This window comes from Saccopteryx leptura, chromosome X (assembly GCF_036850995.1).
Source record: "Saccopteryx leptura isolate mSacLep1 chromosome X, mSacLep1_pri_phased_curated, whole genome shotgun sequence".
NCBI classification, from domain to species: Eukaryota; Metazoa; Chordata; class Mammalia; order Chiroptera; family Emballonuridae; genus Saccopteryx; species Saccopteryx leptura.
The window spans coordinates 8,729,424-8,754,981 of NC_089516.1; the positions used below are offsets into that span (position 1 = coordinate 8,729,424).

General features: G+C 40.7%; 1 protein-coding gene and 1 pseudogene across 2 annotated transcripts in view; one reads left to right on the forward strand and one right to left on the reverse strand.

Moving 5' to 3' along the window:
• Positions 1–25,558, reverse strand: part of PIR (pirin) — a 98,114-nt gene that overhangs the window by 69,283 nt on the left and 3,273 nt on the right. For both annotated transcript variants that reach the window (XM_066356997.1, XM_066356998.1), the window contains exons 3-4: positions 22,688–22,780; positions 1,878–1,961 (exon numbers count right to left, since the gene is read on the reverse strand). In XM_066356997.1, the coding sequence (XP_066213094.1) occupies positions 1,878–1,961; positions 22,688–22,780 (177 nt within the window). The remainder of the gene's footprint in view (positions 1–1,877; positions 1,962–22,687; positions 22,781–25,558) is intronic.
• On the forward strand, positions 19,394–19,513 carry LOC136386626 (5S ribosomal RNA; annotated as a pseudogene).

Below are 25,558 nucleotides of genomic sequence, written 5' to 3' on the forward strand. Positions count from 1 at the left end.
GTGACCTTGGGCTCAAGCCAGTGACCTTGGGCTCAAGCCAGCGACCTTTGGGCTCATGTCAGTGACCATGGGGTCACACCTATGATCCCATGCTCAAGCCAGTGACCCCTTGCTCAAGCTGGTGAGCCCATGCTCAAGCTGGCAACCTCAGGGTTTCAAACCTAAAACCTTGCATCCCAGTCTGGCACTCTACCCACTGTGCCACCACCTGGTCAGGAGAGGGGAGGTAGCTGGCTTTTTTATACCCACAACAGCAAACCAGTGGCTGTGTGCCACCCCCCAGTAGGGAGGGCAGCATTGAAAGCAGTAGCTCCTGCTGTGGAGAGCAGTGCCCAGGGTGGGATGCAGCTAGGAGCCATCAGCAGCTGGTATTTGCAGCAGCTGGTATTTGCAGCAGCTGGAGGGTGGATAAGTGTGAGGGCTGAAAGATACATGTGGAAGCCCCACAGCATCCACTACACCATGAATGGGTGACTTGAGTTCTGCTTGCTCAATTACTGTAATAGAGCCCTCACTACTTGGGAGAAAACAGTCATTGCCTCCACTGTTATACAGATTCTTCAAGCATTCGTTTATTTCTTTATTAAGAGCATGTTAGGGACAAAGAAATGGAACATGGTAGATTCCCTGCCTGTCTTAGCTTGGGTTCTTCTACAGAAAATCCTGAGACAAGGACTTCAGTGCAGGTCGTTTATTTAGAAAGTGATATAGAAAGCACAAGTAGGGAACAGTAAGCTAGGCAAGAAGGAAAGGGGTTAATGAGCAGGTCACACCTGTGGGCACCTGGAGCTCAGTCGCACTGGGGTCCACACAGACACACTTTAGAATTGTTGCACAGAGGGCAGAAGAATTGCCACTTTCCTGGGCAGGTCAGAACCAGTCATATAGACCTTTTTAGGCCATCTCCACTTTATGTTCTGCTCCACAGAAAGGTTACTGCTAACTTTTGGCTACAACTCTGTCTGTTTGCTTTTGTTTGCCTTCAAATTCCACGTTCACTGAAATACCATGAGTCAAGTATTTGCAGTTATCAATCTGCCAAATATGTAACTGAACCCAGAAAAGATCTGATACAGAGTTCAGCCTTAAAAAAAACTGGCAAAGATGATGTAAGCATTTCCTGGAGGTCCTGAATTCTAATACATCTCAGACAAGACCAGGATGGTGGCAGGGCTTGGGTCATTGTCATTTATTTATTTAATTTTTATTTATTGATTTTTAGAGAAAGGAGAGAGAAAGAGTGGAGAGAAGTGGGAAGCATCAACTCGTAGCAGTTGCTTCCTATATATGCTTTGAGCTGACAAGCCTGGGTTTTGAACCAGTGATCTCAGTGTTCCAGGTTGACACTTTATCCACTGCATGACCACAGGTCAGTTGGGTCACGTGTTAAGTGACACCTACCACTTCAAGTGAGCTTGAAGACAAGCTGTCAATTGTTTCAACTACAGCAGAAAGGTCTACAAAGATGAGGACTGAAACTGGAATGCTGAATTTGGCAATTGGGACCTAAGTGGCCATTACCTGAACGGCTTCAGTAAAGGTTTGGAGATTGCTGAGAGGCCAGCACCGATTTCAATGAGTGAAGAAGGAAATGGAAGGCAAAGAAAGTTGAGACAGTCACTTGATTACTCTTTTGAGAAATGGAAGAGAAAGACTAAGTGAGATCTAAAAAGTGATGGAAGGGGTCGAGGAAAGTGTGAGAGAGGGACACAAGAGACCTGTGCAGGTGTCCAGGCTACGTGGAAGGCCCCATAGAAGGGAGAGGTCAAAGATACAAGAGAGAGAGAGGAAAGTGTGAATGTACTGGCAGCAGGCGGATCAAGCATGCACACCCACAGACAAACCATCAGCAATGCCTCGTCCTTGGCTAGCCATACCTGCAGGTCTCCTGGGTCCAACTGACCAACATGTCCACAGAAGTCTTCATGGGCCATACTGCCCCCTCCTAGGAGGTAAGATACCTTTCAAAAAACAAGGAGAAGAAAAAGTAGGTATTGGGTAGCTGTGAAGAGCTTTCAACTTTGCCACAGGAAATATGTTGAAGAAAGTGCCCGAAGCAACTAGGCCAGAAGGGAATGAATCTCAGTGAAAGCGTCTTTGAGAGACACTTTCTTGGCAAAGGCAAACCAGGCATGCCAGAACTCACTGCCCAGTGAAAGGAGCCCCCACTTCAACCCTCCGCCCCACAGACCATGGCCCTGCCACGGCGGGTCCTGGAGCTCAGGGTAAGAGAGGAGCAGCTCCTGCTGGAACAGCAGGGGCCCCTGACCTGAAAACGGACTTGAAAACTCTAAAGGAAATGTATTTCTGACACCACACACACAAACTCACTAAGTACTCAATAAATGTTTGTAAAATATGTCAAATGAATTAATATGAATCAAAATCAACTTTTCCAGAGGCAGGTCCATACTAAATTAATCGCGGAAAGAAATGTTAGGCTATTCAATAGAGTAGCCATTAACTATGTGTGCCTATTTAATTAAAATTCAACAAAATTTAAAATTCAGCTCCTTAGGCTCTAGCCAGGTGGCACAGTAAATAAAGTGTCATCTCGGCACACTGAGGTTGCAGGTTCGATCCCTGGTCAGGGCATGCACAAGAAGTAATCAAATAAATGGAACTAAGTGGAACGAGTTAATGTTTCTCACACCAATGGAAAAATGTATTTTTTTTTAAATATAAATCTAAAATTCAGTTCCTCAGTTGCACAGGTCACATTTCAGGTGCTCAACAGTCCCACGTGACCAGTGGCTACCATAGTGGACAAGTGCAGATTACATAGTACATTTCCATTGATAGTATTGACCTAGAAAAATCAATGGAAAAATCAGCAGTCAGCTAGGTAGGCATTCTGCATGGGGAGCAAATCCTTCCCAAGACCCCCTACAATCACAATATCTCTTGTAGAACAGGATATTCACCAGCTCAGAACAGCAGTAGAAAATTGAGCCCTTGTTTCATTATTTCACTAAAAGGAAAAATCAATTCTAAAATTCTAATTTTTAAAGCTATTATGATTATTCCAGCAAACAAAGGTTAAAAATACACTCAAATACTTAGAAAGAATTTAAAATTACCCAGGGACATGGTAACATTGTCATCCAAAATACACAATTTAATATATACTTAAAGCTTAAAATGGTGCATATATTTCAGGGTAGGCGGCCCTCTCCATATCTCTATTTAGATTCAACCATCCATTTTGCTCATTTTGAACACATTTATGAAGTTCGTCTGTAATTCCTACAAGAAATTCTAATCAGCCTGAACAGTTCTGAAAGGTCCGTGTAAAATCATGTTTGTCTATCAACCACAAGTGGCACCCTGCCATAGGCTTATGGGTGACAGCTTCGAACATTTATGTTATTAGATAAAATTTTCATACTCCAGCTATCCCAATGTTTTCTTTTAAGCTTAATGTACTTATCCTTTTTAATATTGGAAATTTCACTTCAAAATCCTCTTTAACCATTATTAAATGAGTGAACCAGAAAATGCAGCCTGCAATTACAATCCCAACATGTCTTGTAATTATGCAAGCTAGTACTGATTTTCACTCAAAGACCCATTCAACCAGATATAACAATGTCAATTCCTACTTAATGATAGTAAATAATGTAATGAATGGAAACTAGACTTTTGGTGTTGAGCCTGCAATGCAGTATACAGATATCAGATTATAATGCTGGACATGCAAGGGAGAAGGAGGCAGGTGAGTCATGGTGCTCCTAGGCTGGACAAGGCCAGTTTGAATCAAAAGGGAAGAAGAAGAAAAGGTCAGATTAAAGACACGGAGGTTTGGCCCTGGCCGGATGGCTCAGTGGTAAAGTGTCGGCCTGGCGTGCAGGTGTTCGATTCCCGGCCAGGGCACACAGGAGAAGCGCCCATCTGCTTCTCCACCCCTCCCCCTCTCCTTCCTCTCTGTCTCTCTCTTCCCCTCCCGCAGCCAAGGCTCCATTGGAGCAAAGTTGGGCCGAGCGCTGAGGATGGCTCTGTGGCCTCTGCCTTAGGCGCTAGAATGGCTCTGGTTGCAACAGAGCAACAGCCCAGATGGGCAGAGCATCGCCCCCTGGTGGGCATGCTGGGTGGATCCTGGTCGGGCGCATGCGGGAGTCTGTCTGACTGCCTCCCTCTTTCCAACTTCAGAAAAATACAAAAAAAAAAAAATTAAAAAAAAAAAAAAGAAATGGAGGTTTGCCGTGGTTCCAGTGGCCGGATGGACACATAGCAACCTGGGAACCACGGTCATCTCCAGCTGGTGGAGCTGCACCTGTGTGTTGTCTGCACCTGTGTGTTGTCTGCCTACTGTCCACTCTTCTGACAGCTTGGGTGTTTTGGAATGTGTACTTTACTATTTTGTAACAAAAAACACTTATTTATTTTGGAAAAATATACTGCTTACAAAAATGAGGGGATATCTTATTGCTTCATATTCATTTTGAAATATCTCCCTAATTTTTGTGAGCAGTGTATAAAGACGCTGCCACTAATCAGTGAATGGGAAAAAGTGATGTGCTTTGTGCCTTGTTTTGGTGAACTGGGGCTGGGCAGGAAAGGAAGGCAGTGAGGCAGAGAGACAACGCTAAGAATCACAAGAATAACTCCATGTTGCATGTGAGGACAATATAGCTGGCTCTGACTTCAATGTTACTAAGTGGAAAAGACCTGGGATTGTTATAGAGGGCACTCAGGACAAAATAGGAATTAAGCACTTAGGACCCTATTCAAGCTTAAAAATTCCAAATTTCAAAGTATTACGATTTTTCTTTTACAGTTTGGACTCGTAAGGAATAAGACACATCAGATGAACGTAGTCCGAGCAGAGGAAGCTCAGAAGCAGGATCAGCCCCGAGAAACTGCGCCACTGCATATTTCTTGAGCTCCAAAAGCCACAGCTCAGCAGATAAAGCTAGAAAGCTACCAAAGCCTTTTTCCCATCCGTACCATCCCCAACCCTGCACGTCTACAGTTTCCTTCATGACCAAGGACACGAGAGGAGTCAGAGTCTCAGAGCTTATCCATCATAAAGGACATCTGGTTCTTGAAGGCATTCCTCCAAGAATGCTGCGTACTTGCATTCAAGTGACCCCAGGCCAGTCTCCCGTTGTGGTTAACACACTCCAAGATCTCTTGTCTCCAAGTAAGCCCCGCTCTGCAGTTAGCTACCGTTCATTTGTGCAGGGTCTTTCCCTTCATCAAAGCAGCACAACTACCAGGAGTAGTATCTAGAATTGCTTTCCTTTTCCTGTTAGGCATGTATTTTTAACTAAAATAACTGCATAATAAAGGCAATTTTCATTCTGTTTGGGCTGAATCTCTCCTTTAGGTTCTCAAAGGACTGACTCTCTTTGAAATCATATTCTTTCCATCCCCAAGCATTTTTCAACGATCCAAGTCTAGGGGCTTTCAAGTTGTTAACCATCTCAATATATGTCAGGCAACTTTCAAAAGTAATTCTGGGCATGACTCATTTAAAGATGAAATTTTACATGGACAGCAAGAGAGGTTTTTTGCTTGTTTTGTTTTTGCAAAATTTGATTTTAGAGACCAATTCTAACACTATTTCTAAAAGGTTGAGAAGACAATTATCCCCCCTTTCCTCTTTGCTCTATAATGTTTACAAAAGTAAACATCACTTCTCCCATCCTAAATGCTATACAACCTGAATTAGAGAAGTCTGGTCAATGAATGATGAGCTGCTGAGTCCATAATGCCTATCTTTCACTACGTACAACAAAACCATACCTTTAGCCTTTGGGGGTGGGGATTACAAACCATAGAAATGACTGACAATTATTACCTATTTTTATTTTATTTACTTTTTGCTAAGTGCCGTAAATGCTACACTGAGACCTTAAGTCTAAATTAATGCCTGCAAATATTTTTTTTTTAATTCAAGCAGTACTTTGTGAATTGACACAATCCAGATGATTTTTTAGGATATTACATAACCGCAAACACCTGGAGAATTGCCGTGGGTGGTTGATGGATTTGGGAGTGTTATGTTTAAACTCAAGAGAGCTGCATGTGTCTAATTAAGTAAGAAATGTGTAATCTGAAACAGGTGTTTTCTTAAAGGACTTTGACATGGTTCCTGGTACTGCTCGCCCTTTCCTCCTCCTTCTAGTGCTAAACTTTCCACGAGTCTCTACTAAATAGTTTGACTTCTTTGTCAGTTCTTATTTCTTTTTGTATTTTGTGTGTTGGTATTTGGAAGAAGGGCACAAACCCACAAAAATAATGTAACAGTCACTTGTAATGTGAAATTTAGGAAAGATATACTTCAAAGAGCTATAAATTAATTCTGAAGAATTACAGCACAAGATATAGAGTTTATTATTTCTTTCTGGTTGGTATTCAGAAGAAAGAGTGTGATGACTTCATTTGATGCTATAGATATGAGATTTAAAGCAAAAAGTGTATGTTATAGATAAAACTATGTTTTCTTTTCATTTCTATTTGCCCTAAATTTGTGGCTTTTTTTCCCTCTTGGTAGCTGAGTAGGAAAAAGAGAAAATAAAAACAAAAACAAAAATTGAGGTCATGTCTGATGAGAAAAGTCAGCAAGGAACATATTGGGAAATGAAAGCCACTAACCAGTCTTTGGGGACAGAAACATAATGTTTGAATCCACACAATTAAGAGTCCAAGTTATCTTTTTTAATGTTTTAATTACTTTAGCAATCACGGAGAAGCCTCAGAAATCAGCCACTTAAATTGACTCATCCAATCCCAGCCTCACAGAACACCCTCACAAGTGCCAAAGGGTAATTTTAACAACAAAAAAGGAAAACACAAAGAATATGGCTTAGGTATTCAGCCAATGACAGAATCTAAATATTTTGAAGTTCTAATGGGTCATTTCCTTCACATTTCTGCCCATAGCCCTGCAGAAGCACCAATGATTCAGGGACTCTCACCACACTGCCCCCTGCTGGCATGGCCCTACCTTGAGGAACCGCTCAGGCTTTGGAACTGTAGTTGGAACCTTGGGTTTGCCATCCACCAGGTATGATACGTAGGACAAAGTCTCATCACTTTTTAAAAAGTTTTTTTTAAATTATTAAAAAATTGACTGATTTTAGAGAGAGAGTAAAGGAGAAAGAGAGAGAGTAAAACATAAATTGCTCCTGTATGTGCCCTGACTGGGGATCGAACCGGCGACTTCTAAGCTTTGGGACGATGCTCTAACCAACTGACCTATCCTGCCCTTTAACTTCTTGGAGGCTCAGTTTTTTCATGTAGCAACATTAACCCAGCAGATGAGCTCACTGAGTGTCAGGTAATGTGTGCAAAGCACCTGGCACATGACAAGTATTCACTAAGTTCTAGAATTAGCACATCTGCTTTACTTCTGGGGTTAGAGGACACATTTGTGGGTCCTCCCTCAGGTCCTCATTTGTTGTTCCTGGAATGTATTTACACCAATATTTTCAGAGTTTACTTCCTCACTTCATTCAGGCCTCTGTTCAAATGTTACTGCCTAAGAGAGACAGCCCTCAATCACCCCATCAAATTGGTCACCTATTATGACTTGTTTCTTCTCTGTAGCCTTTTCATGAAGGAAGACTATTACATAATTATTTGATGATTCATCTATTGTCTGTTTTGCCTCCATGTTACCACCCTGAAGGTTACAGCATACAGCTGGCACCAAAGATTTGTTGAATCAATGAATAATAGCAACTCGTGTTTGCACAGCATTTCAGCATTTATAAAGCATCTGATCCTGGGAATATATTATTATCTACATGTTATTAATGAAAACATGTGGCCTAGTGTGATTAAGGTTACACCATTAATAGTAGCAGAGCAAGAACTTAAATTAACATGTTCTGTCTCCAAGAATAAAGCTGTATCGCCCTCCCATGTTGCCGCCACCCTGGCAGCAATGTTGTGTTGTGAGCACTGCGCTTGCCTTCAAGGATAGATCTGACAGGAGTGGCAGGAGCAGCCAGAGTTGCCAGCTGTGAGGACTTTAGGCGAACTGGCCACTTCTAGCAAAGGAGTCTTTGTGCTACTGTATGCAAACAGAAAACCTAGGCCTCATGATTCCGGGGTGAAGTAGAGAAGAGGTTGATGGATGGACAGGCAACTACAGGACCCTGAGATGAGGTGATTGACGGATCCTTTCTTGGTGTGGACATTGAAGAGTTCTAACCAACATCTAACTACACAGAAAGGAACTGACTGAAAGGCAATCTTACTTTTATCTTTTTCCACCACTCCCATTCTCAAAGTCTCCCAAATCTACTAATTTTCCTTTTACTCTGAGTAAAATTTCTGACATGCACATCAAGTACCATGATGATCACATCCCTGGCTCTCCCCACCCAGAGCGAGCTGGACTGCAGACGCCCTCTGAACCTTCCAGCCGCTTGTCAGTTCCCAGGCCAGGACTGCCCTTCCTCCTCAAATGCCATGCAGGACTCAGCCTTGTGGCGAATTGCTTCGGAAAACTACCTGGCTCCTTGTGTACTCATCAGCCAACTTCTTAACTCATATCACCTAATCTTGTAAATCATAGTCAAGGTGTTTTTATTTGCTCTGTTATACTGAAGGAGCCTCAAGGGAAGCTTGCGAACTTTTGATTTTCCACACACAAAAATGTGCCTGTATCCAAGGCGAAGTGCACAGTTAGAAGTAATTTTGCTAAAGAGCGCCCTCTGCTGATCCTAACAATATGTGCTCACTGTTTTTCTCCAGTCCAGGGGTAGTCAACCTTTTTATACCTACCACCCACTTTTGTATCTCTGTTAGTAGTAAAATTTCCTTAACCGCCCACCGGTTCCACAGTCATGGTGATTTATAAAGTAGGGAAGTAACTTTACTTTATAAAATGTATAAAGCAGAGTTACAGCAAGTTAAAGCATATAATAATAATTATTTACCAAGTACTTTATGTCAGATTTTCGCTAAGTTTGGCAGAATGAATCTTTATAAAAAAACTTACTATAGTTAAATCTATCTCTTAATTTATACTTTGGGTGCTCCGCTACCGCCCACCATGAAAGCTGGAACGAGTCTAGTGGGCAGTAGGGACCAGGCTGACTACCACTGCTACACCATGCGTCCCTGTGACAGGATGCCGTCTAGTCACCAAAGGATGAGCTGTGTTGTGGTGCAGAGGAAAGTTTTTCTGCTCAGCACAGTCTCTAGTTAATAGCTGTCAAGGCAGATACTTAAAAATGAAGTGCCCAGCCCTGGACAGATAGCTCGGTTGGTTAGAGCATCATCCTGATAGGCAAAGATTGCAGATCCGGTCCCTGGTCGGGGCACATACAGGAACAGATTGATGTTTCTGTCTCTCACATGCTCTCTCCCCCTTACTCTCGATCTGAAATCAATTAATAAAATATTTTTAAATATAAAGTGCCTGAAAACACCCCCTTGCACATATGGTTCCAGGAAAGTTTGGGGCTCACAAAACTCTTACAGAAAGAAAGGTTTTTAAGGGAACCATGCCAAGTCCCTTCTTACTTTAATATGTTGTTAAAATTCTAATATAATACTATTTAATTTAATTAAGCAGCTGACAGCTTTTAATTGGTGCCTCATTATTATTCCCTGATTCAATTCCTTAAAAGGATTTAATTTCTCAAACTTTTAGTGAATGTGTTCATTGTACTTGATGTTATTGGGCCACAGTGCTCAGAAATTTGGGCTTCGAAAAGCAATAAAACATTTTATAATAAGGGGGCCTGATATAGAGACATCATTTTTTTTATCTTTCTCTTCTTTTAATAAACTTTAAATTTTGGAATAAGGTTCAGTCTTTTTTCTTTCATTTTTGCCTTCACAAGGCAAGTATCAATACAAACGCATAACTGGGAAATCACCCAAAAAGAACACACTGATCACCCTTTCCCCACTTTCAGGGAGCTACCAGGGGAAATACCACTAAAATGTGCACATCAGAGAAGTGAGTGCTAAAGAGAAGTACAGTGTGTCCGTAAAGTCATGGTGCACTTTTGACCGGTCACAGGAAAGCAACAAAAGACGATAGAAATGTGAAATCTGCACCAAATAAAAGGAAAACCCTCCCAGTTTCTGTAGGATGACATGGCAGCATGTGCGCATGTGCAGATGATGACGTAACTCCATGTATACAGCGGAGCAGCCCACGGCCATGCCAGTCAAGATGTGGACGGTACAGAGGAAAGTTCAGTGTGTTCTGTGGCTTGCTAAATTCGAATCCATGACCAAAGTGCAACGTGAATATCGGCGCATTTATAATGAAGTGCCACCACATAGGAATAACATGACTCGGTGGGATAAGCAGTTGAAGGAAACCGGCAGTTTGGTGGAGAAACCCCGTTCTGGTAGGCCATCAGTCAGTGAAGAGTCTGTAGAGGCTATACGGGATAACTACCTAAGGAGCACTAAAAAATCTGTGCGTGAGCCCACATCGAACTGCACTGAATAGGTATGAAACTGGGAGAGTTTTCCTTTTATTTGGTGCAGATTTCACATTTCTATCGTCTTTTGTTGCTTTCCTGTGACCGGTCAAAAGTGCACCATGACTTTATGGACACACTGTATAATTAGCTCCAGTGTACACACAGAAGAAAGGTGAGTTTTGATGATGAAGAATCTGGAGGAATGGGGGAGTGATTGATGGAAGAGGCAGTCCCTTAGCTGGTCCTTAAAAGATTGGAATACTGAGGAAAAGCTGGAGTGGGATGGGGCAAAAGGTATATGGAAGGAGGAAGAGCTTTTAGGTTGTACTAAAAGGTCATAAGCAGTGAAGGCACTATTTTATTCATTATCATATTATTATTAGATCACAAATGGAGTCCTTCTGGTTGCAAGCAGTTAAATGACTATCCTTAAATATCCAGGGAGTCAACAAGCCTAATTCATTTCTTCATTATACTGGGGTTCAGAGAAGTGCGAGCATTACTCTGCATGGACAGGCGGAAAAATTTGGATTTCTCAACCATGAACCATGAAAGCATTGTGTCCCACAGTGAGTAACAGCAAGGTGTTCAGTTTGGGGAGCTGTATCACCCATGGAATCTCATTTCTAATGGTATCAATGTGTCAATGTATCAAGATAATATCAGATGTATACAAAAGCAGTTTTGTTCCAGAAGGAGTAGGAGCATGAAGGGTAGTCAGGTGTGGGCCTGGGATCAGAGGGCAGCCCAAGCCTGTCCTGTATGGGCTGTGTGAGCTTGACAAGTCACCAATTCTTGGAGCCTTTATTTCCTCATCTGTAAAATTACGGGGCTAACAATTGCTACTTTTCAGAGTTGTTGGTGAGGTTTAGAGGTAATGTACAGAAAGCACATAAAGTTTCTCATAAAACTGGTAGCTAATGTTATTGCATGGAAAATGTCCTGTAATATCAGGCATTTCATTTTGAGGGTCTATTTTGGATAACTCTAAAAGCAGCAAAGCTGAAAGTGTTAAAGATTTGCCAGGAACTTTTACTGTGTAATGACCTATGTTAATTTATTTTGGATTTATTTTGAGTTTCACTTAAAAAGAATTATTTTCTATTTGGTGACACTAAATAATGTTTAATGAGTGGTTTATAGCCTTTATACATGTCCCCCCTCCAATTTGTCTACTTAAGAACTCTAGGAATGCAGTTTCTCAGACAAGAATGGTTTCTGTTCGTAATCATTAATCAGGTGGGGAATAATGGGAAAATTTATTGGGAATTTATCTGGACTACTTCCAAAAATTATATCTGTTAAACTGCTATTTCCTCATGTAACCTATGCTCACTGAGAGACCAGGGCTTGTTTCTTTGCTGTGGGAACTATCTGCATCTGTAGGATGTTCAGCAGCATTCCTGGTCTCTGCTCACTAGATGGCAGTAGCATCCCCCAGTTGGTATAACCCAGGGATAGTCAACCCTTTTATACCTACCGCCCACTTTTGTATTCCTGTTAGTAGTAAAATTTTCTAACCGCCCACCGGTTCTACAGTAATGGTGATTTATAAATAGGGAAGTAACTTTACTTTATAAAATGTATAAAGCAAAATTACAGTAAGTGAAAGCATATATATAATAATAATTACTTACCAAGTACTTTATGTGGGATTTTTGCTAAATTTGGCCGAATAAATCTTTATAGAACAACTTACTATAGTTAAATCTATCTTTTTATTTATACTTTGGTTGCTCCGCTACCGCCCACCATAAAAGCTGGAGTGCCCACTAGTGGGCAGTAGGGACCAGGTCGACTACCACTGGTATAACCAGAAATGGCTCCAGACATTGCCAGATGACTCCTTCTGGGCAAAATCACCTCCACTTGAGAACCATCAACATAGACAGTCTAAAAGTTCAACTTTTAGACTAAATATGGTTCTAATTTAACAAATTACATTAACTTGGGAGTTTCAGGACATAAAATATTGTCCATTCATTCATAATTAAGGAATGAACACTGATTTCAAGGCCTTCCCAGTAATAGCCCAACCTACAGCCTTAGATCCCACCCACCCCACACACAATCCAATTCTTAAGTCTGAATAAACTATTCACCATTTCTAGTCGATCCCCATACTATGCCCTCCACCTTTCTTCCCATTGTCCAGAGAGTCATATTTAACTTATGCTTAAGGTTTTACTAAATGGCAAAATTTTCCCTGAGACCCTCTCAGACCTTTCTGTTAGAAGTGCTAGCTTCCCCCTTAGGATATGAAACTCCCTCAATTGGATGTCTCTTGTTCCTGCCTAATCATTTTCTAACTTTCTTGCAAACAAGAAGTCTTCTACTCCCACATCTAAACTCACACGTGTATATGTGCATGTACACATGCATGTGCGTACACACAATTATAACTTCTGTTCAGCCAGGGAACGTGTGCCAGAGGAGAAAGCTGTGCTTGTAAATTGAAGTACTCTTAAATTTCCTGGGAGCCTCAAATGGTCTACAAACATTTCTTAGAGGAAGCTGCCCATAGGTCCTCTTCCCCATTACACATTGCCATATATTATTAGCTTATCTGGTTGACTGGAATAGAACACAAACTGAGTCGATTTTTTTTTTTTTACAGGGACAGAGAGAGAGTCAGAGAGAGGGATAGATAGGGACAGACAGACAGGAGCACAGAGAGATGAGAAGCATCAATCATCAGTTTTCCATTGCGACACCTTAGTTGTTCATTGATTGCTTTCTCATATGTGTCTTGACCGTGGGCCTTCAGCAGACTGAGTAACCCCTTGCTCGAGCCAGCGACCTTGGGTCCAAGCCGGTGAGCTTTGCTCAAACCAGATGAGCCCGTGCTCAAGTTGGCGACCTCGGGGTCTCGAACCTGGGTCTTCCGCATCCCAGTTCTATGCTCTATCCACTGCGCCACTGCATGGGCAGGCAAACTGAGTCGATTTTATGTGGAGGAAGCAGACTCAAGTCAAAAGGCTCAGCAAGAGCTCCTGGAGAGCAGGTGAGCATCAGAAGCTTCACAACCATGAGAATACTTTCTATCTTCAAATATGGCATAGGAAGAGGGCACTTTGAAAAAAATTAACATTTTAAATAATTAACCAATAGGCCTAGGTCAAAACTCTAAAGGTACAGAAATAAAATAACAAGAGTAAAAATGAATTCTTTCCCATTCTCCATCATTACCTAATAACCTTTCCTGGGAGGTTCATTACCAGTTTCTTGGGTATCCTTTCAGAGATAATTAATGCATGCCCAAGAATAAAGGCATAACTGGAAGTAACCCAGATGTCCATCAATAGATGACTGGTGAAACAAAAAGTGGTAGCCCGTACAATGGAATATTATTCAGCCATAAAAATGAAGTATTGATACAAACTAAAACATGGATGAAACTTGAAACCATTGTGCTCAGTGAAAGAAGACAGAGAAGAGAGACTACATGTGGTATGACTCCTTTTATATGAAAAATGTTCAGAACAGGCAATCCTTAGAGACAGAAAGTGCAGCTGCTAGAAGCTGTGGGAAGTGGGAATTGGGAGGGACTGCTACTGGATATGGGCTTTCTTTTGGGGGAGATAAAAAGGTTCTGGAATCAGGCGATAGTTGCACAATCTTATGAATATACTAAGAAAGCAGTATTTTTAAAGCTTTGTGAATATTCGTATCTGTCATTACGTGTTTGTTTTTCTCTAAGCACCATCTTCTTTTGGTATCAAAACATGAACTTTGTAATTTTATTTTCTTTGCATCAATGTAGTCTGTAATCATTAAATGTAGTCAATGTAGTAATCATTCACTAAACTAGTCTGTCTTTCCCACAATAAAATTGATAATAAACCACGTAAAAAGGATAAAGGTATATTCTTTCACACCTTTATATTTGCTTCTTAAACAAATCCTATACTTGGCCAATTCTGTACCTCACCTCTGTCACTTTCAACTACTATGGAATCAGGTTCTATACTAGGACACAGGAAGCTGCGAAATTTTTCCTAATGGCTGTGCAGTATGCTCGGATAAGAACCACTAGTTCTTACCTGGGGGCAATTGGGCGGGCCCTTCCCCTGCAGCAGACATCTGGCAATGTCCGGAGACATTCCTGTTGTCACAACTACAGGTTGGGGGTGGTTCTGGCATCTAGTGGGAGACGCAAGGATGCTGTTAAATATCCTAAGGTAGCTCCCCACAACAAAAAATTGTCCATTCAAAATATCAAAAGTGCCAAGGTTGAGAAAGCTTGACTTAAACAGTGTATGATTAATAAAAATCTAAATTATTTACAGTATTTCTTTTATAAATTACCCTGCATAATATTTCATCTTCCAGATAGATAATAATTTCTTATATATAGTTTCCAGATATATACTCATTCCACTGTTATTTTAATTTTAGATACTTATTTTGTTCCTTTTTTTCTGACTTTATAAAATTACACTGGAATAAATATTTGTATAATGAACCTTTGTTCTTACATTGGCTTTCTTTCCAGGAAATTATTAGAGTCCTAGAAGTAGAATTACTGGGTTAAAGGGGAATAACTTCCGCCCACCTAAAATTATATGGTGTTCTTATTGCCTATGTGAATGGGATGTTCCCATGATAACTGGTTGCTTTTATTCAGGAAAGTGGGTGATTTGGCATATTTTATACCAGGTTTTGGTTGATATTATTAGCATGGTGGTACCAAGGGATGTTTTAGAGGTGAGGGTGGCTTTAGTTTCCTTCCTATAATCTGTTCGCTTCACCCATCAATCATGCCAAATAAATGTACAAGCTAAAATCCATGTGCCAGCATTGTAACTGTAACTTCAGGACAAGTCCTGTGCCCTTGGTCATCCTCCAGTCACACTGCTGCCCAAAGTTAGATGCAGTCACTGTGGGGTTTTCTTTTATGAGAATATTATCTACAAATAAATATTTTTCCTTCTCCTTTCCAATAGCTACTTATCTTATTAATAGCGTCAAAGCTCCCAGAACCATATTAAATCACAATGGCGCTAGTAGATATTTTTGTCTTCTCTTCTCAGATTAATAGGATTATGTCAAATATGTCAGTGTTAGATACGACATGGGATGTTCATTGAACAGTAGAGTCTTCGTGATGTTGCTAAAGTAGCCTTTTCTTGTTTTTCTAGAGTATTTTTCTCCCCCTAAAAAAATGGGTTTCAATTTAGTCAAGCTTTTTACACCCCCAAGCCTTACTTCAATAATGTTATGGTTAGGTTTTGAGAGCACACAGCAAGCTAGAAAAAGCAAGCTGTGGTAGGAGACGGGAGGTTTGAATCTAGTGTGAGTTTTTGTGTGAATCACCAGGACCTTTCCCTTCCTCTCCAGGGTATTGTTCAGGCATTGCCTGCAAACGCTGCGGGCTGCCAACCAGAGAATGCTAAGTGGCTGTTCTGATGGGCACACCCTTGGAAACAAGGAAGGCTTGTTCTCCTGATCCAAGAACCTGCTGAGGCTTGTAGTGAAGCACTTTAAAAACGTTTCTAAGCCCAACTAAGAACATAATGAACAAGATCATCTTAACGTCTCTGACAAGCAGACACGATAGTTTATGCCTATCTATTCTTAAATGTAACTAGGCAGGAGTGACCAGCCATCCTGGTTTCATCAGGACTGATGGGAACCAAAGGGCACAGGATGTTCAGTATTAAAATCTGTAAAGTCAAGAAGCTATAATTTGAAGGATAATCTTGACAGGCACAAAATATGTTTCTTCTCAGAGTAGGTGAAGGGTTCATAAACAGTGTGCAAACTCTACTGCTCTTTCAGGCTAAACTAAAACTTGGCAGGACATGGGTTAAAAAGGGAAGAATCTTGTCCATTTTTCAGATCATTCTTTGTTTCTCATCATTTACAGTTGCCCTACACAAATCAAGATATCAGAAAAAATATATATATCAGGCCCAACCGGAAATACATCACTGCAAAATTATTCCACCCTTTCCCACTCAGGCCTTTGGAAAACAATGTTCCCAGAGTCCAAACTCCTGGCAGGAAATACCAAACCAATTTTCCCCTTTGTCATGTGACCACCAGCTTGCCTCCTTCTCCAGGGCACTCTTTCTTCCTCAGTATCAGGCAAGTTTTTAACAGAGAATAAACAGCTAGCCAAACCAAAGAGTTAAGTTTAAAAAAAAATGAGTAGCCATTAACTCAGTAAAATCAGGTTCTCACTCTTATCTCATAGAATTATATTTCTGGTTTGCAAGGTCTTCTAGTCAAGCACTTCTCAAATGTTAATATGCACATCAATCCTTCCAGGATGCTGTTAAAATACAGATTGTGATTCAATAGATTTCAGGAAGAGCCTGACGTTACAGGTAGGACCACTGCAGGTATACTGATCACACTTGAGGTAATAAGAATTTTGTAGAATAATATTCTCCACATTTCTTTGATCATGTATCACTATTGGTTAAAATAATGTGAGCATGCACTCAAAATACATATATTTATTCACATTTTAAATCCATGTGTTAGTACAGCATAATTTCATTTTAATTTGTAAAGTTCTTGTGAGCTCTAATATTTTTTACTCTAGCTCAGCACGGACTCATCTAGCACACAACCATTTTGAGGAACGTTGAAACTGGTAACACACCCATGTTAACATTAAATGCATGGTTGTATTTCCCCAGAAATAAGAAAATCACTTCAACTGAGGGAGGCTGTTTTATCTCTGCATAATGAATTATCATGACGTTCTCCCTTCTTTTGGTTTCATTCTATGCTTCGTCGTATCCAAAGGTTTGCCTTTGTGTGGTATGCAAAACAAGCCTGATCCCTCCTAACAGTACAGCAACTCCTGTCACTAAAAAGGGCCTGATTTCCTTAATATAAAAAGAGCTTCTATAAAACAATCCCTAAAACCCAACAGGAAAAATAAGGCAAGGATATAAATATGTATGGAAAACACATTGTTTAAAAACAAAAAAGTTAATCAACTTTACTCAGATAAGAGAAATGCAAATTAAAACTATGATGAGACATTATTTTTCACTTGTCAAAACAGCAAAGATAAAGCTGGTCGAATAGCTTCATTGGTTAGAACACCATCCTGAAGCACAGAGGCTGCCAGTTCAATACCCAGTGAGGGCACAGGCAGGAACAGAGAGATCTTCCTGTCTCTCTCTGCCTTCCTCTCTCACCAAATCAGTAAATAAAAATTAAAACATAAACAACAAAGACAGAGAGAAGCTGGGTAATGTGTCGCCGCAGTGAGGCTGAGGGAAAGCAGGAGCCCTCATACATCACTGCAGTCATGTCAACCGATACAACCTTCACGCTGTTGCCATTGGGAATAGGCTCTTCCATGGAGTCAGGAGAAAAGCATTTCAGGGACCCACACATGGGAGGGTGAAGTGTAGTGGTAATATTTATTGGAGTAGAAATAAACGACCGTCTCCAGGTTCCCAATGTCTCATCTCTATCTGTCCCACTGTAGAAAAAGTCTAGCCTTGTCTTCATCAAGCCTAGAAAAAGGGCTAGGGTCAGAAACTCTGTGCCATTGGTTTGGCATCAGCAGGGCGTACGTCAGTTTAGTCCGTGCCAAAGCTTAGTCCAACTCAGTCTCTGTTCGCAGCCGGCTAACTTAGGCTCTTTGCTGGCTGCACTCCGGCCAGCACTGCATTGCTGTACTCGGTTGCACCTGGAGCCACACTCGGAGCCTGAGCTTGTGCCTGTGCCGGTGCCAGCATGCTGGGCGGCTACAGAAGAGAATGTGCAAACTAACGGGGCGGGGCGAATGCATGCTAATGAGAGAGGCCTTTGCTTAGCTTTGATTATATTACCTTGGGCTTGATAAAGACCAGGGGTTCTTTCAAATAAACAATCTCTTTCCCAATCCTTTGTGGGCTGGTGCTGGGCCCTCCCCATAACCAGTCTGGTCTTTTCTTCCTTTATGGTCACCATCTCAGCTCCTACTACACATGCCTCAAAGTAGAAGGGCTTCCCCGTGCCATCTTGGCTTCTACTGCTCATGAGCCCAGCAGAGGAACCCTGATCCCACCCATCCCACTCCAACCCCCAGTAATCCTGGGACCAGATGTGCTGTTCCCCAGGGAGTTGTTCCTGTCTGCTTTGAAGATTAAGTCCCAAGGGTAGAGGATGTGGCGGTCCCCTGGGGACCCTATGAATGCTGTGGCTTTCTAGTGAATGAGGTATAATATCTGATCTTTATATCTGATTCAGCTACCTAGTTCATTAAGCTTAATGTCTGATTCCATTTGCTCCCTTCCTTTATTTACAACTAACTAGCTACCTAGCTAACAATGACAGATGTTTACTGAAGCCAGTAAAGATTAGCTTGAAACTGGTTAACACACCTATTATGTTAACATTAAATGCATGCTTGGGCCTGACCTGTGGTGGCGCAGTGGATAAAGCGTCAGTCTGGAACGCTGAGGTCGCTGGTTCGAAACCCTGGGCTTGCCTGGTCAAGGCACATATGGGAGTTGATGCTTTCTGCTCCTCCCCCACTTCTCTCTCTCTCTCTCTCTCTCTCTCTCTCTCTCTCTGCCCCCCTCTAAAATGAATAAATAAATAAATAAATAAATAAATAATTTTTTAAAAAATGCATGGTTGTATTTGTAACCTGGAACTCACAGTTGTGTGATGAATATTGGGAAAATCCTAAGAGTATAATGTTAAGTTAAAAAAAAAAAGACACAAAACATATACAGCATGATACCAGAAAAAAGTATAGTACTTGAAAAAAAAAATACATCAAAACAATAACAATACCTATTTCTGGATGGTAAGATAACTTAAGTGATTCCAACTTTGTTCTTTGTACTAATTTGCATTTTCAAAATTTATAACAAACCTGTAGAAAATGCCCAAGGGATGTATTGAGGAAGAGCAGAGTAGACTCTGTGGACACCTATGATAGCCCATTATGGAGTCACTGTCAGCCATGACAGTTAGGTCAAGTGCTATGTCGAGACTGAGGTAATGGGGTGTAATGGGAATGCCCTTAGGTCTACGGCCATACCACCCTGAACACGCCCGATCTCGTCTGATCTCGGAAGCTAAGCAGGGTCGGGCCTGGTTAGTACTTGGATGGGAATGCCCTTAGAAGGCCCGGAAAGCCCAAAACACAAGTCTGGACAGTTGAACAAGACCCCATCTGGACACGGATATGAGTGGGACATCCACTCCTGGTGGGCTATAAGAACTCAGAACTGCTACCACCCAACATGGAGCCTGGTGAGACCTCTGCTCCATGTGACACATACTGCCACTGCAGTGGCCTGACTTGAGACCCACACCCACCTCTCTACTTGTAGATGCAACCAATGATTGGGAGTTTGCACCAGTTACTCGCTCTGCTTGCTTCTATTGGGTAAGTTCCCTCTTTCTGTGTGTAACCTGCGTGCGACTCTATTGATTTTTTTGGAGAGGTCTCCTGTAATAAACCTGGCATTGTGGAATGACACAAATATGCATAACTCCTTTTGAGGATGCCCCTTTGCTCACGACAATTTAGGAGGTGATGCTAGCCTACAAGTGGACCTGGTTTTAAACTGCAGGCTTTGAAAGTTCACATAGAGACAGAGCTGACTCCCAGGCTTACTTACACTCCTGGAGAAAGCTATAGAGTTGATTCCAGCTATTCATTATGTTCTATTAGGGTGCCATGATCACCAAATTAGCAAACAGTGAACCGCCACTTCTAGAGAAATACAGGGTTGCAATCCTGCAAGCTCCTGGACACATTTTTATCAACTGACAAATACATGCATTTGTTTTGTATTTGTTTCTGCTTAAAGACACTTTATTTAATATACATTGTTGATTCATTAACCTGGAATTCACAGCCAACAGCATGCCTGAAAGAAATTTATCCAACACATAAATATTCCCTTTAAGGCACATCAAGTCTTTTTGCACTCAGGGACACTAGGCAGCACTTCAGTTGGGAGCCATTGTAAACAGTGTGATCATCACCAAAAAGCAGTAAGTGAAAAATGTGACACTAACTAGGCCTCAAGGGGAAAACTTGTTTTCTATATGAGAGCTGAGACAGGAGGCAGAGCAGCACCTAGCTCATCCTCGGCTGGCTGTGTGCCTTGGGCTAGTATTGCTTTGGCCCAAGTATTGCTCTGGGGAGTATAAATAAATTTAGCGAGTAGATAATTCATGAATACAGAAGCCACAAAATAATGAGGATTGACTACAATTATAAATATAGCTTTAAGGAAGATTCTTACTCAGAAGAGTCAAATACTAATATTCTATAGCGCAACTCCTTCAGACTAGTTTAAAGTTGAGTACCTTACAATGTTTAACAGTTCCCCTTTCCATAACAGAAAGGAAAACAGATTTTTTTCTATTACTTCTTCTACATATTCATTGTCTTCAGCAAAAGCCATCTAGAAAATAGAGATGTGTGGGATTACCTCAGCTGAACCAATTAATTGCCAGTTCCTTGGGCATGGCTGGGGGAGATGGTGATTGAGGCAATTCATTCAAGATAGACAGAATATGATTGAGGCCACCATAGAGGTCTGATGTTCTCACGTGCATGAGCATGGTAAAAATACAGCGCTAAGGGACCAAATGAAGGAGCAAGTGCATGTTCTTGGACTGTGGAAAACATGATATCTGAAAAGGCCATGCAAGAGTAGCAAATGGTAACTGGAGCCGTGGGATGGAGTGGTGAGGACGTCCTCGTACTAGTAGCACAAGAGCACAGCTGGAACACATGATCTGGAACATGGTCAGAATCTAGCACATGTGTTGGGTAGGTGAAAGAAATGAGAAGACAGGTGCAAGGTAAATGGCTAAGTGACAAAGGGAGACCTGACTATTTTGATCGTTCATATTATTTCCAGAAGCTTCTTGGTTCATTCCACCTTTACCCTGCAATGGTGAACTCTTTACCTGTCTACCTTTTGCCTCGTTACCTAGACTGCATACTAGAGGCAAGGAGGGGTCAGGCCTCATACTCTGTTAGCCTCCCTCCCTCTGCTTTCTCCTCACACGCCCCAACACACAAACACACACTCCCTAACACACAAAAGATTGCCTAACACCCATGACTGCATGTCACCAGCTTTCAATGTTTACTCATTCAATAACTGGCTTGACAAACACACTGAATCTTGAACAAACCATGGTATGTTTCCCAAAATTACAGGTTTTCTCAAGGAACAGATGGCTAAACTTTGTAACTATGGATTAACTATCCCTGTATTTTCCCAGAATATACGCATGTGTGGGGAACAGGAATCTGAAAGTATCACAGTATATTACACATTTTTATTTCTGTATCTAAAACTAAAAACAAATTGCAGCAGAATCTCTATAAATTTTACTTTTGTATTACTATTTTGTATTTATAAATTTTACACTAAATTTATAAATGTGTATATATGGCCTTAAAATCCTAATTTTTAGCTATGTTCTGTTTCAACCCCATTGACTATATATAATTCCTTAGAACTGAATTTAAATACTCATAGTGTTCTTGGACTGTCCTCTGGGTTTAAAATATTATATTATGCCTGACCAGGTGGAGGCACACTGGATAGAGTATCGACCTGAGATGCTGAGGTCCAAGGTTTGAAACCCTGAGGTCATGAGCTTGAGTGTGGGCTCATCTAGCTTGAGTGTGGGATCATAGAAATGACCCTATGGTCGCTGACTTGAGCCCAAAGTTGCTGGCTTGAGCAAGGGATCACTGGCTCGGCCTGAGGTCCGCCCCGCCACCTCCGTCAAGCCACATATGTAGAGCAATCAATGAACAACAAAAGTGCCACAACTATAAATTGATGATTCTGATCTCTCTCCCTTGCTGTCTGTCTGTCTGTATGTATGTATCTATCTATTTATCAACTATCTATCTTTCACACAATATATATATATATATATTACACGATGTTACACATTTCTGAATATTCTTGAAAAGTTTTCAATAAAAAATTATTTGATTCCTATCATAAATTGTTTCTTCTATCTCCAATAAATTTTAATTATATATTTTAAGAAGTCAAGTCTTGCTCCTTATTAACTGCTTCAATAGTAATGTCCCCAGTGGCACAAATTCAAAGAATATTAAAAACAGTAAATATTACCATTTGAGTATACTTCAGGTAAACCAGATATTACAATTCTCTAGCAGCTAGTTAATAGCCAGAACTTATAAATTAAATTTTTTCTTATTATTCATTGGTTCAAAAATTGAATTTTCCATTAGAAATGATTAGTTAATTTAAGAACAGAGGCAAGTTTTAAAATACACACTTTTGCTGTTCAACTATTTTACTTACTGTTTCAAAACCTCGATGTGGGTGGTCAGGAAATCCTCCTGGTCTACCACCTTTAAACTCATCTAACAGTAAAAATGGATCCAGATTTTTTAACTGAAATAAAAAAAAAATTCATCAGATTAGGCATGCCTTTTAAGCCACACTACTAGGGGCTACTACATTCATGAACATATTTAGCAAAACTTATTGAAAACTAGCCAATGAGCAACTTTTTGTAATAAAAATTGCTTTCAGGAAAGAACTCCTTACACACACACACACACACACACACACTAACACAGTGATTAAGTTAGAGTTACCATTTTATGAAAAATGTGATCAGTGGACAAACATTCCAAAACCATCTAATTTCTAATAGTCAAGCACATACTAGAATGCAGTCTGTATCCTAAACAGATTCATAATCTCATAGAGAAGCAGACTAGAAAGTCAATGATTGCACTGTAATGACAAATGCTGTGGAGGAAGACACATGAGAGTGGGGTGGGATCAGGGAAAGTGTCACTTAAGCTGGGTCTTGAAGTACATGCAGGAGTTAATCAAGAGAAAGGAGAAGGAACGCCGTTCCAAGAAAAAGAGCGGAGACACAGCTTGGCAAGCGTAAGAACGGCAAGGAAACTACTCTACTAGAGCAAAAGATGCACATGGAATTATGATGACAGGTGCGCTGAGGTGAGCGGCCAAACCTTAACGGAGTTTGGATTTTATCTTCAAGGGGATGAGTTTAATAAGAGGTTGAGAAGATCAGGTTTAAAAAGATCACTCTAGCATACATGTGGAAGATAGTTTGGAAAAGGAAGAGAAAGGAGATAGAATATTTTAAAAATCACTTCAATAATCCAGGTAAAGACAAAGGCCAGGCCTAAGACAGTGACGGTGGTGACAAAGAATGGGGAAAAGGAAGAGCATTAAATGGCTCCCAAACTTCTAGCTATGGTGCCTGGGAGGATGGCAGGGCCATCTAGAAGCACAAAACATATAACATAAGCAGCCATGGTGACTTCATTTTAATTCACATTGAGTTTGAAATATCAACACAAATGTTATCTGTATAAATGGAACTTTGAATATTTCGTGCCCAGTACACTGTACAAAAGTTAGAAGGCAAGTGAAGATAAATCTCAAGCTCAAATGAGAGGTGGAAACATTGGAATTGCTAGAATCTCTGAACCAATGTGGGAAGAATGGACATTTATGTAACACTGGGTTTTCCTATACATACACATGATTAGCTCCCTGACTTTGGGCTTGGCCATATCATATGTTTTGACCAATAGTTTGTGTTAAGGTGATTGTGCATCATTGGCTTGGCTCATTTTTGCTCCTGACCTTGGCTATCAGAAAAGCATGTAGCTCTGTTGGAATGTCGTCCCAACATGCTGAGGTTGCAGGTATGATTATCCAGTAAGAGCACATATAAGAATCAACCAATGATGGTATGAATAAGTGGAACAACACATCTGTGTTTCTCTCTCTCTCTCTCTCTCTCTCTCTCTCTTTCTCTATGTTTCCCTCCCCCTTCCTCTCTCTCTAAAAATCAATCAATAAAAAAGAGGGGGGGGAGCATGTTCTATCTGGACAGTGGCCACTGTTTCAGCTTGAGACTCACAGTAAGAAGACAGGGAGAGGTCAGCCAAACCTTGCAGCCTGCCACAGGTTTAATGCAAGCGAAAAATCCGTTTGTGAGCTATTGGGCAATAGCTTATTGATAAATACACTGGTGCTATGAATGTTTACAAAGAAAGCCCCAAATAAGCTCGAGTTTGCATTCAACATTATTTTACATTAGTTTCATGTGTACAGTATAGTGGTCAGATAGTCATATACTTTACAGAGTGTTCCCCAATATTTCCGGTACCCACCTGGCACCATGCATAGTTATTACACTATTTCGGACTACATTCCCTGTGCTGTACTTTACATCCATCCCTGTGACTATCCTGTAACTACTCATCATCATTTCCCTTTTTTCACCCAGTCCTCCAACCTCCATCCCCTTGGGCAACCGTCAATCTAAGAATCATCTTCTTTTCAGCATTTTTACTCTCACATAATTCATCACATCCTGTTGATTCCATTTCTCTTTATCTCTACATACAATATTATATTAGTTTCAGTTGCATAATGTAGTGGTTAGACATTTATATAACTTACAAAGTGATCAACCCAATAGGTCTAGTACCCATCTGGCATCATCTATAATTATTGACTATATTCCCTATGATCTACTATATATTCCCTCACTATTTTTCATTAAATAATTTTTAATTTTTTCAGGTAGAATTTATGTACAATACGGTACTAGTTTCAGGTGTACAATACAGTGGTTAGACATTTATATAACTTAGAAAGGGATCACTCCAATAAATCTAGTACCCATCTGACACAATACATAGTTATTACAATATTACTGACTGTATTCCCTAAATTGTACTTGACATCCTGTGAGTATTTTGTATCTATTAATCCGTACTTCTTAATCCCTCCAGCATTTTTACCCAGTCTCCTGACCCCCCTCCCATCTGGCGTCCATCAGTCTGTTCTCTGTGTTTATGAGTCTCTTTTGTTTGCTCATTTATCTTGTTCTTTAGATTCCACATGTAAGTGAAATCACATGGTATTTGTCTTCGTCTAGTTTATTTGGCTGGCTAACTAAGTTTAAGTTATTTATTTGTTTATTTATTTATTTTGGGGTATCTATTCTGTCATATAGCTAGAAATGGAAGTACCAAACCCCTCTTTGTCTCTTTCTCTGGTTTTGACTCTTGTTTTCACTATCTATGGAAATACACACACACAGGTGCAAGCACACCCACATGTGTATGTATATATAACATATATATTGTACATACAGACACACACAAATTCAAT